Below are 13,611 nucleotides of genomic sequence, written 5' to 3' on the forward strand. Positions count from 1 at the left end.
GAGTGAGGGTTTGAATTCCATGCCCAGCTGTGTGTGTTTTTAATCTGCCCTTTCTGTGTGAGTGAGTGTCCTGTAATGGACAGGTATCCCATCAATCCTGTGCCCTGTCTTGTACCCTGTGCTTCTGGGAAAAAGCTTCAGACTCACCTTCATACTGTACTGGATTACTTAACACTATCAAAAACTCAAAAAATAATATGTAAACAGGTAAATAAAAAAACACAGAGATGCAGGACAGCTCAGGTCTTGATTTTTTTATTTTATTGTAGGAGTAGGATATACGTCCTCTCCTGGAGCTGACTCCTTATGGTGGTGGAGGGGTTTGCGTGTTCCAAGGATCCCAGGAGATAAGTTGCCCAGACTATGTCTCTGGGCTGGCCTGGGAACGCCTCTGGATTCCACCGAAGGAGCTGGACGAAGTGGCCGGGGAGAGGGAAGTCTGGATTTCCCTGCTTAGTCTGCTGTCCCCGTGACCCGACTCGGACAAGTGGTAGAGGATGGATGGGTGAATGGGTAGGATACGTGGGCGGTGGGCGTTGTTGTGGAGGTTACCCATTAGGCATGCTGTTGGAGGTGGATGGATCTTCCTCCCCCTGATTGGCCAGCAAGGGTTTGCGAGGGGCAGCATAGCGTATGATGCAGGGATGGGCAGGTACTACGCAACATCTGACGGTTGCGCGGGATATGCCAATGTCTTGAGCTCGGTACCAATTGCCTGTCCCTGCATCATAGCATTCTACTGTCGTGATGGTTACAAACCCATCTTGGCCGCCCACCACGAAGATCTGGTCATCAACCACCTCAATGCCGAAATTACACCGTCTGTTGAACATGGGTGCCACAGCATGCCAGTGATTGGACAATGGGTCGTAGACTTCCACGCTCCGCAGGCACTCGAACCTGTCTGTACCGCCCACCTGGGAGATGACAAAAGCAAGTGATCACTTGGATACCAAAGGGGTGGGCAAACATCAACTTTCACAAAGTCGTGAACTCCTTGCTTCTGGACTTTTAAGCTTAAGAAACCAGAGGGCTCATTTATAAAGGGTTCATATGAATTTATAAAGGGTTCAAATTAACAAAAAAGATGAGAAACATTCGTACATACATTTATATCAAGATTTTAGGACTTATAAAGAAGAAACTTATCCTGAAAAAGTCTGCACATATACGAATGGTCCAGAGGAGTCATACAAACGTTTTGGAGGAAACAAAACAAACCAACATGCAGAGTTCAGAGAGAAATGTACTTCTATTTATGGTTAGTTTTAGGGTTTGGAGAAACGTGTGTTGATAAACACAGAAACATTTTTATTTTATCTGATATAAAACTAACATTCAACATATATTTTATTGTTTTTATTGAACTACTTCAGATATAGCTATATATTTACTGGGTACAGTCTAAGTTTGAGGTGTGTACTGAACGGCACCAACACGTGTGAACCAGCATGTAATAGGTATAAAAAAGTGTAAGAATGCCACACACAGCATCAACATGGCATATCTAGCTTTGTTAGAAGTGATGCATGACCAAATATGACAGGATAGAGTATTTTGAGATCACAAAGTACACTATATGATGCTGGGGAGTGCAGGCACTACGCAGTAGCTGAGGGAGCCGCGGGGTAAGCCCATGTCCTGGGCACAGTACCACCCGCCTGTCTCCGCATCATAGCACTCCACTCATAGCAACAAAGGCAAATTACCATGAATCTCACAGGAAAAACATGAGACTTGACACCTAAGGTTCAAGGTACAACAAAGGAGTCACTCACCGCATAGATTCTCCCATGATGTGCTATGACCCCAACACCATGCCGGGGTGTTCTCATAGGAGCAATCATGCTCCATCGGTTGGTGATGGGGTCATAGCACTCAACAGTGGCGAGGCACTCAGCGCCATTAAAGCCCCCACAGATGTATATCTAGGAAAAACAAGTATAAAGGTGAAGACTCATGCTGTACCTGACCGGCGATGAAGAGCTGAAAAGAGTAAATGTACAGCTAAATCCCACCGTCTTTCATAAAAGTTTATCCATTACAGGGTCATGGTGAACCTGGAGGCTACCCCAGGAGGCATAAGCAAGGGGATTTTATGTGCCAGTTTGCCTATCTCATAAGTCTTAGACTGTGGGAGCCAGGTTAGGTATCAGTGTCTACAGTTAACCTATGGCAGCACAGTGCTACCCAAAGTGCCAGTAATGCAGACCAATACTGCAAAGTCATGTAAGTTTCATCCAAAATCTTAAGGCCAATGAACATATCAATTGTAGACTGAAATCTCGAATTTGAAGAGCTACCGAATGTGTAAAATAATAAATTTCATGAGGAAAATGAGGGTAAACACACCCAGGTGCCCCCCGCCATTGACCTACCTTGCCATGGAGGGTGGTAGCACTGGCGTCGCTTCTTTCCGCGTTCATGGGCTGGATGAAGCTCCATCTATCGGTCTCAGGATCGTACCTTTCGACCGTGTTGAGGCGTCCGTCGGCATTACGGCCGCCCATGACATAGATGGAGCCATCCAGCACAGTCACAGCGGAATAGCAGCGGCGCGACTGCATCGGGGCCACAGTGTGCCAAGTCCGTGCGATGGGGTCGAACTTGTGCACACTGTCCAAGCAGGCACCACCATCACACCCCCCGATGCAGTATACAAACCCCTTGAGGTACACCATGCCATGGTGGGCCCGGGGTTTGTCACCCTGCTGCGTCACATTTACCCAGCGGTCGGCTCTCGAGTCATACGCCTCTATCACATTGCTTGGCCGGTCATTCCAGCCACCAATGGCCAGCAAGATGTCAGCGGGCAGGCGTGGGCGGACCAGCGGGTGCTCAAAGTCCGATTGTGGGGGACCATTAATGTCCAGGTCACACATGACCTTCAAAGTGTCATTAAAAATGGGCCTGCACTCCTCATTGCCCTTCACTAGGTCATGTTTCATGACATACTTGATGAAGTATTTTCCGTCCATGCGAGCCATTCGCACCTACACAGGAAACCAGATGGATAGAGATCCCATGAGTTTCAGATATGTGAGTTAACATTGGGTAAGACATTTGAGTATGTCGTGCTTTCTGTTAATTTGTTTGTTAGACTGCACTGCCAGTTGTAATACTTGGAAGTCGAAGTTGTAGACTTATGGAACATGGAAATGGAGGTTTAGTCTCTAGCTACAGCAATGAGGATTGGGGAATTCACTGAATTAGCGTTCTATTCTTATGTCCACATGTCAGTGAGAACATTGCATAATTATAGTCACCTTAGGCAACAGCACAGAAATGTGGGCCTTGCGGCTGGCAGGCTCATGGAAGATCCAGCGCAGGACGGCGTCAAAGACCACTTCCTCCTGTTCTACCCTGAGCTCATCCTTCTCAATGACCTCACAGAGCTGGTGCAGGGTGAGCTTCAGGAACTCCTCGGAGGTGCTGGCGACCTCCGTGAAGTTTTCCAGGAGAAAGTGGAAGGCAGACTGGCGCAGCTCGGGGAGGCAATAGCTGTCGGCGGTGCTATAAATGCCAACGCAGTTACTGACGCAGAGCTGGACGGTCAGGAAGTCACTGCAGTGCTGTACAATGCCCGGGATGTTTAATTGATCACCGGCCGCCAGGAGGCTCTCCACGTTATCGACCGTGATGAGTACAGAGTGGGTGTAGGCATACTCTATCACCAGGTTCATCCCTTCTGGGGACACGCCTGGGATGTTGTATTTGCCCTTCCCCTTGACATCCCAGTCACTGGTGAAGAGAGCTCTGAAAAATAAAGACATGACTTATTTAAATATGGGTTTTGCAGATGTGGTCCCCTTTTTACATTATCACACAATTATTATACTTATGATATGCTAAAATTTAATATGTGTATACTTACTAACAAACTGTAGCCTGGAAATATATTTTACACAGTACTACGACAGTAAAACACGGTAATTAATTAAAGAAGCTTTCAAAGTCAATTCTAAAGAGAAACATCTCATTCCTTGCCCTTTTGGCATCATTAGCCTATATGGGTCACAGCTACTCACCTGAAATAGGTGCTGCAGCCACACAAAATAATTTTGTGGGCTTCAAATTCAACACCATCCGCAACAAGAACCACATCACAGAGCGCTCCCGTAAGACGCAGCTCGTTGAAAATGTGGAAAGTTGGAGCCATCATTTCGCGCTCCATGGTGTAGCTCTTCGTTGTTGCAGAAGTGTGTGACTCCTCCATTGCTCTTGGGTGTTTTTCTCCGAAATGACTAGCAACAGACGTGTACGTTAATTTATACTGTAATAGTGACGACAGTTGTCGTGTTGCTAGTTATAGAATGCAAACGCTTTTACGTCAAAATGTTTCAAGATATTTTGTTTACTTTTAAATCTTCTTTTGTGTTACACAACTGATCGAATAAAAACGATTTTACTTGTACATTCAGCTGTACAAGTTGTACAATCGAAACATTTTTAAAAACAGATTTACTAAACGTATGCACTTGATCCTCCAGCATCGCGACTTTCCCATCGCGGGGTCGTCCATATATAAATAAAATATATGTAGTGTTGGTTTGGATGACGCCAAGAGTGTTTACTACAGCCTCTAATATGACCTGTCCCAGTGATCTTTGTATCTAGCGTTAATAGTTGTATCCTGTCGCTTTGCCAAGGGGAACAACATTTCTTACGCGGTTGTTCCGGATCGCGTTGAGCTTGCGCCCATAACCCCCGCGATGTGGAAAGGTCGGCTGTACGGTGTTTGTCCCAGGATTTTATTTTGTATTATATATGAATAGTGAAATCACAAGTTCATCAAAACACCAATAAATCTAAAATTGTTTTTTAATTAATAAATTTTTGTCAGTAGTAGGCAAGGGACATTATTCTGAGAAGGACACCGTTTCATTTGGTGCATGAGGCGGGTGAGGAGGGCGGTAATTAAGGTACGTGGCGCAGTGGTTAGTACGGTTGCCTCACACCGCTGTGTGTAGTTTGTATGTTCGCCCCGTGTTATCGTGGTGTTTCTTCCAGGCACTACGGTTTCCACACACAGTCCAAAAACATGCTGAGGTTATCTGGAGTTACCATTTTGTCCATAGGTGTACCTGTGTGAGTGAATGGTGTGTGTATGCGCCGTGCGATGGGTTTGCATCCCATCCTGGGTTGTCCCCTTTTACATGCGGTTTCAAAAAACATGGATGCATGTATTTTTAAAAAGATAAATGTTGACTAGACTATTGAAATAATTGTAATTCTGAGTGCATAAGTATTATTTAAGCAGCCGCTATAGTAACTATTATTTCTTATTTTATTCGTCATTAAAATAGATCGCTAGATTATTTTAATAGCTTAATTGTAGGCAAGAATATGTATTACGGAATATGTATTACGGAGTCCTACATATATGGCACATTTATGTCCTAGCTGAATTTGTTGAGGACGGCAGAGCAGATATATAACATTACAAATTAGGACTGCAATTCGTACAGGTGATTTATAGGAACATAGAGCAATAAATCAGAGTGATGAATACATGTGTTTCTAATATTTGTATTTGTAACATTCAGACCAAGCATTTCACAATACTAGTGATGAGTGAAAAGACTATTTTTGGGACACAATTCATTTGATTCGGTTCACCTAAAATATTCGTTCAACAACTCATTCAGTGACACTTCCTGTCTGCATAAAATAGATCTGAAACACTTTTGTTTTCAAATGTAAAAAAAAAAAAGCCGTTTATTTAGGCTAAATAGTGCAAAATACCACCAATAATTCATGTGAGAACATTTGTTATTGAATTATGGTGTAAGTCTCTCAACATTATACCTTAGCTCCTCAACGCAAACCTAACAACTCATCACAAAGGCAGCCAACAAATCCAAACACTCACAAACCTTGCTTAAAATCTTCTTGAATCATAAAAATGTTCAATCTCTAACATCCAATTACAGCATACAGCAAGTCACTGTGGGGTGGCACGGTGGTGCAGTGGTTAGCACTGTTTGGGGCCAGAGTCTCCATCACGGCTCCGTGTGTGGAGTTTGCATATTCTCCCCGTGTCACCGTGGGATTTCTTCCAGGTACTCTGGTTTCGCCTCGTAGTCCAAAAACATGCTGAGGTTGATTGGAGTTACCAAAATGCCCATACACGTGCACGTGTTGGTGAACGGTGTGAGTGTGCCCAGCGATGGGTTGGCGCCCCATCCTGGGTTGTCCCCTTCCTTGCGCCTGTGGCGTTCCAGATCGCCTCCGGACCCCCAATGAACCCGAATAGGATAAGCAGTTTCAGAAAGTGGATGGAACTTATAGTACATTTAGTATATATGTCGTAATATGATTGTTCTTAAAAGTTTGTTCTGGTTATTTAAATATATTATGTGCTGCATGGATATTTTTTGGCTTGAAAAATGTGTAAGTGAAGCATACCCCTGCAGCTGTATCATCCCGTTTTAGAGCACATACAGTCAAAATTCGAAGCATAGAATTGTCCAAAATGTCATACATATCAAGACATTTTGGACATTTCTGTGCTTCCAGCTTTGTGGAACAATTTAGGGAAGGCCTTTTCTGTTCCAGCATTACTGTGCCCCAGTGCACAAAGCAAGCTCCATGAAGACATGTTTGGTGTGGAAGAACTTTACAAGCCCCCGCATAGCCCTAACCTCAACCCCATGGAACACCCCCAGGCCTTCATACCCAACGCATGGGCAAAAATCCCACAGACACACCACAAAATCTTGTAGAAAACCTTCCTAGATGAGTGGCAGTTGTAGCTGCAAAAGCGGGACCATATTGATGCCCATGGATTTAGATTGGGATGTCATGAAAGTTTATGTGGGTGTAAGGGCCTGGTGTCCCAATACTTTTGTTCATATAGTGTACTTGACTAAGACTACATGCCTGATGCTCATGGGTTTTTGTTCATGTTGCAGATCCCGAGAATACATATATAGTCTGACAATGAGGTATCGCTTTGTTCATGGTTACAAATGGTTTGGTCCTTCTCATCTGTCACGATGGTAAAATGCATATGCAAATGGAGGGATATGCCCAATGGTGTTCAGACTCCCAGTGCTGAGCAAAGGTAGCTTCGGTCATTGGCACACAGGGGGTGCCTCAATAATTCCCTTCCAATACACACATCATCACCCCACCAGCAGCCCTACTGGTGACCCCCAGCAGGACACAACCATGGAGTGGGGGGGGAGGTCACACCATACCCCCTGCCTCTCAACAGCACAAGGACGATGCATAGCATGATGTTTTTTCCATTTTTCAGTGGTTCTGTTCCTCAGGTTCTGCCAACACGTCGTAGGCTGGAAAGAACTTCGTCGTGGACCAGATCTGGCCCGTGGACTGGTACTTTGAAACCGCTGCTTCAAGTTAACACTTGCCCAAATTAAACAAGAGCCTCATCGCAGGTACCAGGTTAGACAATACACCCCTGGTTGTTAAAACACAGGTTTGTATTTTATAAATCCAAAAACTCATCAATCTAAAATTATGCTTTAAAGAACTGCTTTGGAAGCGTCAGCAGAGTAAAGGATGCCAGTTTAGGCTGCGGACTTCCATTAAAGCAGATATTTTATATGTTGTAGACTCTATATACAGTGGCTCAGTCAATGTAACTGTAAATTCACCTTCAGGGTAAGGGTTTGAATTGCATGCCCAGCTGTGTGTTTGTAATCTGTTCTTTCTGTGTGAGTGAGTGTCCTGTAATGCAGTGGTCCCCAACCTTTATTTCGTCACAGACCGGTTTAATATCAGAAACTATTTTCACGGCCCAGCCTTTAAGGAGTGGCAGATAAATATACGTATTCATACGAATAAATGATACGTATAAAAATGGGGATTTTAAAAAAATATAATAATGCGGTATCTTTAAAATATAATAATAAACGTAAATCCAATGTGTATTCGCAGCTTTAACAGCATCCTCATAACATCGGGTCAACAACATAACACGGGTAACATCTTACTAGCTTGTGGGACTATTTTTAGCAGTAACTATCACGTGACCGAAGTTTTTTATTTTTTCTGTGCAGCCCCCGGACCGGTACCACATGACCCACGGCCCGGTACCGGTCCACGGCCCGGGGGTTGGGGCCACTGCTGTAATGGACTGGTATCCCATCCATCCTGTGCCCTGTCTTGTACCCTGTGCTTCTGGGAAAAAGCTTCAGACTCACCTTCATACTGTACTGGATTACTTAACACTATCAAAAACTCAAAAAATAATATGTAAACAGGTAAATAAAAAAACACAGAGATGCAGGACAGCTCAGGTCTTGATTTTTTTATTTTATTGTAGGAGTAGGATATACGTCCTCTCCTGGACCTGACTCCTTATGGTGGTGGAGGGGTTTGCGTGTTCCAAGGATCCCAGGAGATAAGTTGCCCAGACTATGTCTCTGGGCTGGCCTGGGAACGCCTCTGGATTCCACCGAAGGAGCTGGACGAAGTGGCCGGGGAGAGGGAAGTCTGGATTTCCCTGCTTAGTCTGCTGTCCCCGTGACCCGACTCGGACAAGTGGTAGAGGATGGATGGGTGAATGGGTAGGATACGTGGGTGGTGGGCGTTGTTGTGGAGGTTACCCATTAGGCATGCTGTTGGAGGTGGATGGATCTTCCTCCCCCTGATTGGCCAGCAAGGGTTTGCGAGGGGCAGCATAGCGTATGATGCAGGGATGGGCAGGTACTACGCAACATCTGACGGTTGCGCGGGATATGCCAATGTCTTGAGCTCGGTACCAATTGCCTGTCCCTGCATCATAGCATTCTACTGTCGTGATGGTTACAAACCCATCTTGGCCGCCCACCACGAATATCTGGTCATCAACCACCTCAATGCCGAAATTACACCGTCTGTTGAACATGGGTGCCACAGCATGCCAGTGATTGGACAATGGGTCGTAGACTTCCACGCTCCGCAGGCACTCGAACCTGTCTGTACCGCCCACCTGGGAGATGACAAAAGCAAGTGATCACTTGGATACCAAAGGGGTGGGCAAACATCAACTTTCACAAAGTCGTGAACTCCTTGCTTCTGGACTTTTAAGCTTAAGAAACCAGAGGGCTCATTTATAAAGGGTTCATATGAATTTATAAAGGGTTCAAATTAACAAAAAAGATGAGAAACATTCGTACATACATTTATATCAAGATTTTAGGACTTATAAAGAAGAAACTTATCCTGAAAAAGTCTGCACATATACGAATGGTCCAGAGGAGTCATACAAACGTTTTGGAGGAAACAAAACAAACCAACATGCAGAGTTCAGAGAGAAATGTACTTCTATTTATGGTTAGTTTTAGGGTTTGGAGAAACGTGTGTTGATAAACACAGAAACATTTTTATTTTATCTGATATAAAACTAACATTCAACATATATTTTATTGTTTTTATTGAACTACTTCAGATATAGCTATATATTTACTGGGTACAGTCTAAGTTTGAGGTGTGTACTGAACGGCACCAACACGTGTGAACCAGCATGTAATAGGTATAAAAAAGTGTAAGAATGCCACACACAGCATCAACATGGCATATCTAGCTTTGTTAGAAGTGATGCATGACCAAATATGACAGGATAGAGTATTTTGAGATCACAAAGTACACTATATGATGCTGGGGAGTGCAGGCACTACGCAGTAGCTGAGGGAGCCGCGGGGTAAGCCCATGTCCTGGGCACAGTACCACCCGCCTGTCTCCGCATCATAGCACTCCACTCATAGCAACAAAGGCAAATTACCATGAATCTCACAGGAAAAACATGAGACTTGACACCTAAGGTTCAAGGTACAACAAAGGAGTCACTCACCGCATAGATTCTCCCATGATGTGCTATGACCCCAACACCATGCCGGGGTGTTCTCATAGGAGCAATCATGCTCCATCGGTTGGTGATGGGGTCATAGCACTCAACAGTGGCGAGGCACTCAGCGCCATTAAAGCCCCCACAGATGTATATCTAGGAAAAACAAGTATAAAGGTGAAGACTCATGCTGTACCTGACCGGCGATGAAGAGCTGAAAAGAGTAAATGTACAGCTAAATCCCACCGTCTTTCATAAAAGTTTATCCATTACAGGGTCATGGTGAACCTGGAGGCTACCCCAGGAGGCATAAGCAAGGGGATTTTATGTGCCAGTTTGCCTATCTCATAAGTCTTAGACTGTGGGAGCCAGGTTAGGTATCAGTGTCTACAGTTAACCTATGGCAGCACAGTGCTACCCAAAGTGCCAGTAATGCAGACCAATACTGCAAAGTCATGTAAGTTTCATCCAAAATCTTAAGGCCAATGAACATATCAATTGTAGACTGAAATCTCGAATTTGAAGAGCTACCGAATGTGTAAAATAATAAATTTCATGAGGAAAATGAGGGTAAACACACCCAGGTGCCCCCCGCCATTGACCTACCTTGCCATGGAGGGTGGTAGCACTGGCGTCGCTTCTTTCCGCGTTCATGGGCTGGATGAAGCTCCATCTATCGGTCTCAGGATCGTACCTTTCGACCGTGTTGAGGCGTCCGTCGGCATTACGGCCGCCCATGACATAGATGGAGCCATCCAGCACAGTCACAGCGGAATAGCAGCGGCGCGACTGCATCGGGGCCACAGTGTGCCAAGTCCGTGCGATGGGGTCGAACTTGTGCACACTGTCCAAGCAGGCACCACCATCACACCCCCCGATGCAGTATACAAACCCCTTGAGGTACACCATGCCATGGTGGGCCCGGGGTTTGTCACCCTGCTGCGTCACATTTACCCAGCGGTCGGCTCTCGAGTCATACGCCTCTATCACATTGCTTGGCCGGTCATTCCAGCCACCAATGGCCAGCAAGATGTCAGCGGGCAGGCGTGGGCGGACCAGCGGGTGCTCAAAGTCCGATTGTGGGGGACCATTAATGTCCAGGTCACACATGACCTTCAAAGTGTCATTAAAAATGGGCCTGCACTCCTCATTGCCCTTCACTAGGTCATGTTTCATGACATACTTGATGAAGTATTTTCCGTCCATGCGAGCCATTCGCACCTACACAGGAAACCAGATGGATAGAGATCCCATGAGTTTCAGATATGTGAGTTAACATTGGGTAAGACATTTGAGTATGTCGTGCTTTCTGTTAATTTGTTTGTTAGACTGCACTGCCAGTTGTAATACTTGGAAGTCGAAGTTGTAGACTTATGGAACATGGAAATGGAGGTTTAGTCTCTAGCTACAGCAATGAGGATTGGGGAATTCACTGAATTAGCGTTCTATTCTTATGTCCACATGTCAGTGAGAACATTGCATAATTATAGTCACCTTAGGCAACAGCACAGAAATGTGGGCCTTGCGGCTGGCAGGCTCATGGAAGATCCAGCGCAGGACGGCGTCAAAGACCACTTCCTCCTGTTCTACCCTGAGCTCATCCTTCTCAATGACCTCACAGAGCTGGTGCAGGGTGAGCTTCAGGAACTCCTCGGAGGTGCTGGCGACCTCCGTGAAGTTTTCCAGGAGAAAGTGGAAGGCAGACTGGCGCAGCTCGGGGAGGCAATAGCTGTCGGCGGTGCTATAAATGCCAACGCAGTTACTGACGCAGAGCTGGACGGTCAGGAAGTCACTGCAGTGCTGTACAATGCCCGGGATGTTTAATTGATCACCGGCCGCCAGGAGGCTCTCCACGTTATCGACCGTGATGAGTACAGAGTGGGTGTAGGCATACTCTATCACCAGGTTCATCCCTTCTGGGGACACGCCTGGGATGTTGTATTTGCCCTTCCCCTTGACATCCCAGTCACTGGTGAAGAGAGCTCTGAAAAATAAAGACATGACTTATTTAAATATGGGTTTTGCAGATGTGGTCCCCTTTTTACATTATCACACAATTATTATACTTATGATATGCTAAAATTTAATATGTGTATACTTACTAACAAACTGTAGCCTGGAAATATATTTTACACAGTACTACGACAGTAAAACACGGTAATTAATTAAAGAAGCTTTCAAAGTCAATTCTAAAGAGAAACATCTCATTCCTTGCCCTTTTGGCATCATTAGCCTATATGGGTCACAGCTACTCACCTGAAATAGGTGCTGCAGCCACACAAAATAATTTTGTGGGCTTCAAATTCAACACCATCCGCAACAAGAACCACATCACAGAGCGCTCCCGTAAGACGCAGCTCGTTGAAAATGTGGAAAGTTGGAGCCATCATTTCGCGCTCCATGGTGTAGCTCTTCGTTGTTGCAGAAGTGTGTGACTCCTCCATTGCTCTTGGGTGTTTTTCTCCGAAATGACTAGCAACAGACGTGTACGTTAATTTATACTGTAATAGTGACGACAGTTGTCGTGTTGCTAGTTATAGAATGCAAACGCTTTTACGTCAAAATGTTTCAAGATATTTTGTTTACTTTTAAATCTTCTTTTGTGTTACACAACTGATCGAATAAAAACGATTTTACTTGTACATTCAGCTGTACAAGTTGTACAATCGAAACATTTTTAAAAACAGATTTACTAAACGTATGCACTTGATCCTCCAGCATCGCGACTTTCCCATCGCGGGGTCGTCCATATATAAATAAAATATATGTAGTGTTGGTTTGGATGACGCCAAGAGTGTTTACTACAGCCTCTAATATGACCTGTCCCAGTGATCTTTGTATCTAGCGTTAATAGTTGTATCCTGTCGCTTTGCCAAGGGGAACAACATTTCTTACGCGGTTGTTCCGGATCGCGTTGAGCTTGCGCCCATAACCCCCGCGATGTGGAAAGGTCGGCTGTACGGTGTTTGTCCCAGGATTTTATTTTGTATTATATATGAATAGTGAAATCACAAGTTCATCAAAACACCAATAAATCTAAAATTGTTTTTTAATTAATAAATTTTTGTCAGTAGTAGGCAAGGGACATTATTCTGAGAAGGACACCGTTTCATTTGGTGCATGAGGCGGGTGAGGAGGGCGGTAATTAAGGTACGTGGCGCAGTGGTTAGTACGGTTGCCTCACACCGCTGTGTGTAGTTTGTATGTTCGCCCCGTGTTATCGTGGTGTTTCTTCCAGGCACTACGGTTTCCACACACAGTCCAAAAACATGCTGAGGTTATCTGGAGTTACCATTTTGTCCATAGGTGTACCTGTGTGAGTGAATGGTGTGTGTATGCGCCGTGCGATGGGTTTGCATCCCATCCTGGGTTGTCCCCTTTTACATGCGGTTTCAAAAAACATGGATGCATGTATTTTTAAAAAGATAAATGTTGACTAGACTATTGAAATAATTGTAATTCTGAGTGCATAAGTATTATTTAAGCAGCCGCTATAGTAACTATTATTTCTTATTTTATTCGTCATTAAAATAGATCGCTAGATTATTTTAATAGCTTAATTGTAGGCAAGAATATGTATTACGGAATATGTATTACGGAGTCCTACATATATGGCACATTTATGTCCTAGCTGAATTTGTTGAGGACGGCAGAGCAGATATATAACATTACAAATTAGGACTGCAATTCGTACAGGTGATTTATAGGAACATAGAGCAATAAATCAGAGTGATGAATACATGTGTTTCTAATATTTGTATTTGTAACATTCAGACCAAGCATTTCACAATACTAGTGATGAGTGAAAAGACTAT

At 44.5% G+C, this 13,611-nt stretch overlaps 2 protein-coding genes across 2 annotated transcripts; both read right to left on the reverse strand.

Moving 5' to 3' along the window:
• Positions 1 to 239: 239 nt before the first annotated feature.
• On the reverse strand, positions 240 to 4,612 carry LOC111857311 (kelch-like protein 10). The gene is made up of 5 exons (XM_023838015.2): positions 4,029 to 4,612; positions 3,267 to 3,756; positions 2,379 to 2,993; positions 1,779 to 1,928; positions 240 to 917 (listed from the first exon to the last, which is right to left on the reverse strand). Exons 1-5 carry the CDS (start codon positions 4,214 to 4,216, stop codon positions 549 to 551), a joined length of 1,812 nt encoding a protein of 603 aa, XP_023693783.2. The 5' UTR covers positions 4,217 to 4,612; the 3' UTR covers positions 240 to 548.
• A 3,651-nt stretch (positions 4,613 to 8,263) lies between these two features.
• Positions 8,264 to 12,636, reverse strand: LOC140588237 (kelch-like protein 10). Its single transcript, XM_072710003.1, has 5 exons — positions 12,053 to 12,636; positions 11,291 to 11,780; positions 10,403 to 11,017; positions 9,803 to 9,952; positions 8,264 to 8,941 (listed from the first exon to the last, which is right to left on the reverse strand). The coding sequence occupies exons 1-5, from the start codon at positions 12,238 to 12,240 to the stop codon at positions 8,573 to 8,575; spliced, it is 1,812 nt and encodes a 603-aa protein (XP_072566104.1). The 5' UTR covers positions 12,241 to 12,636; the 3' UTR covers positions 8,264 to 8,572.
• Positions 12,637 to 13,611: the final 975 nt, after the last annotated feature.

This window comes from Paramormyrops kingsleyae, chromosome 3, assembly GCF_048594095.1.
Source record: "Paramormyrops kingsleyae isolate MSU_618 chromosome 3, PKINGS_0.4, whole genome shotgun sequence".
NCBI classification, from domain to species: Eukaryota; Metazoa; Chordata; class Actinopteri; order Osteoglossiformes; family Mormyridae; genus Paramormyrops; species Paramormyrops kingsleyae.

Coding starts and splice junctions, on each gene's coding strand:
- LOC111857311 (XM_023838015.2), bottom strand. CDS start 4,216: ATGGAGGAGTCACACACTTCTGCAACAACGAAGAGCTACACCATGGAG. Junction 2,994..3,266: donor TTTCTGTGCTGTTGCCTAAG/GTGACTATAATT, acceptor TTTCCTGTGTAG/GTGCGAATGGCTCGCATGGA. Junction 1,929..2,378: donor CTACCACCCTCCATGGCAAG/GTAGGTCAATGG, acceptor TGTTTTTCCTAG/ATATACATCTGTGGGGGCTT.
- LOC140588237 (XM_072710003.1), bottom strand. CDS start 12,240: ATGGAGGAGTCACACACTTCTGCAACAACGAAGAGCTACACCATGGAG. Junction 11,018..11,290: donor TTTCTGTGCTGTTGCCTAAG/GTGACTATAATT, acceptor TTTCCTGTGTAG/GTGCGAATGGCTCGCATGGA. Junction 8,942..9,802: donor ATCATGGGAGAATCTATGCG/GTGAGTGACTCC, acceptor GTCATCTCCCAG/GTGGGCGGTACAGACAGGTT.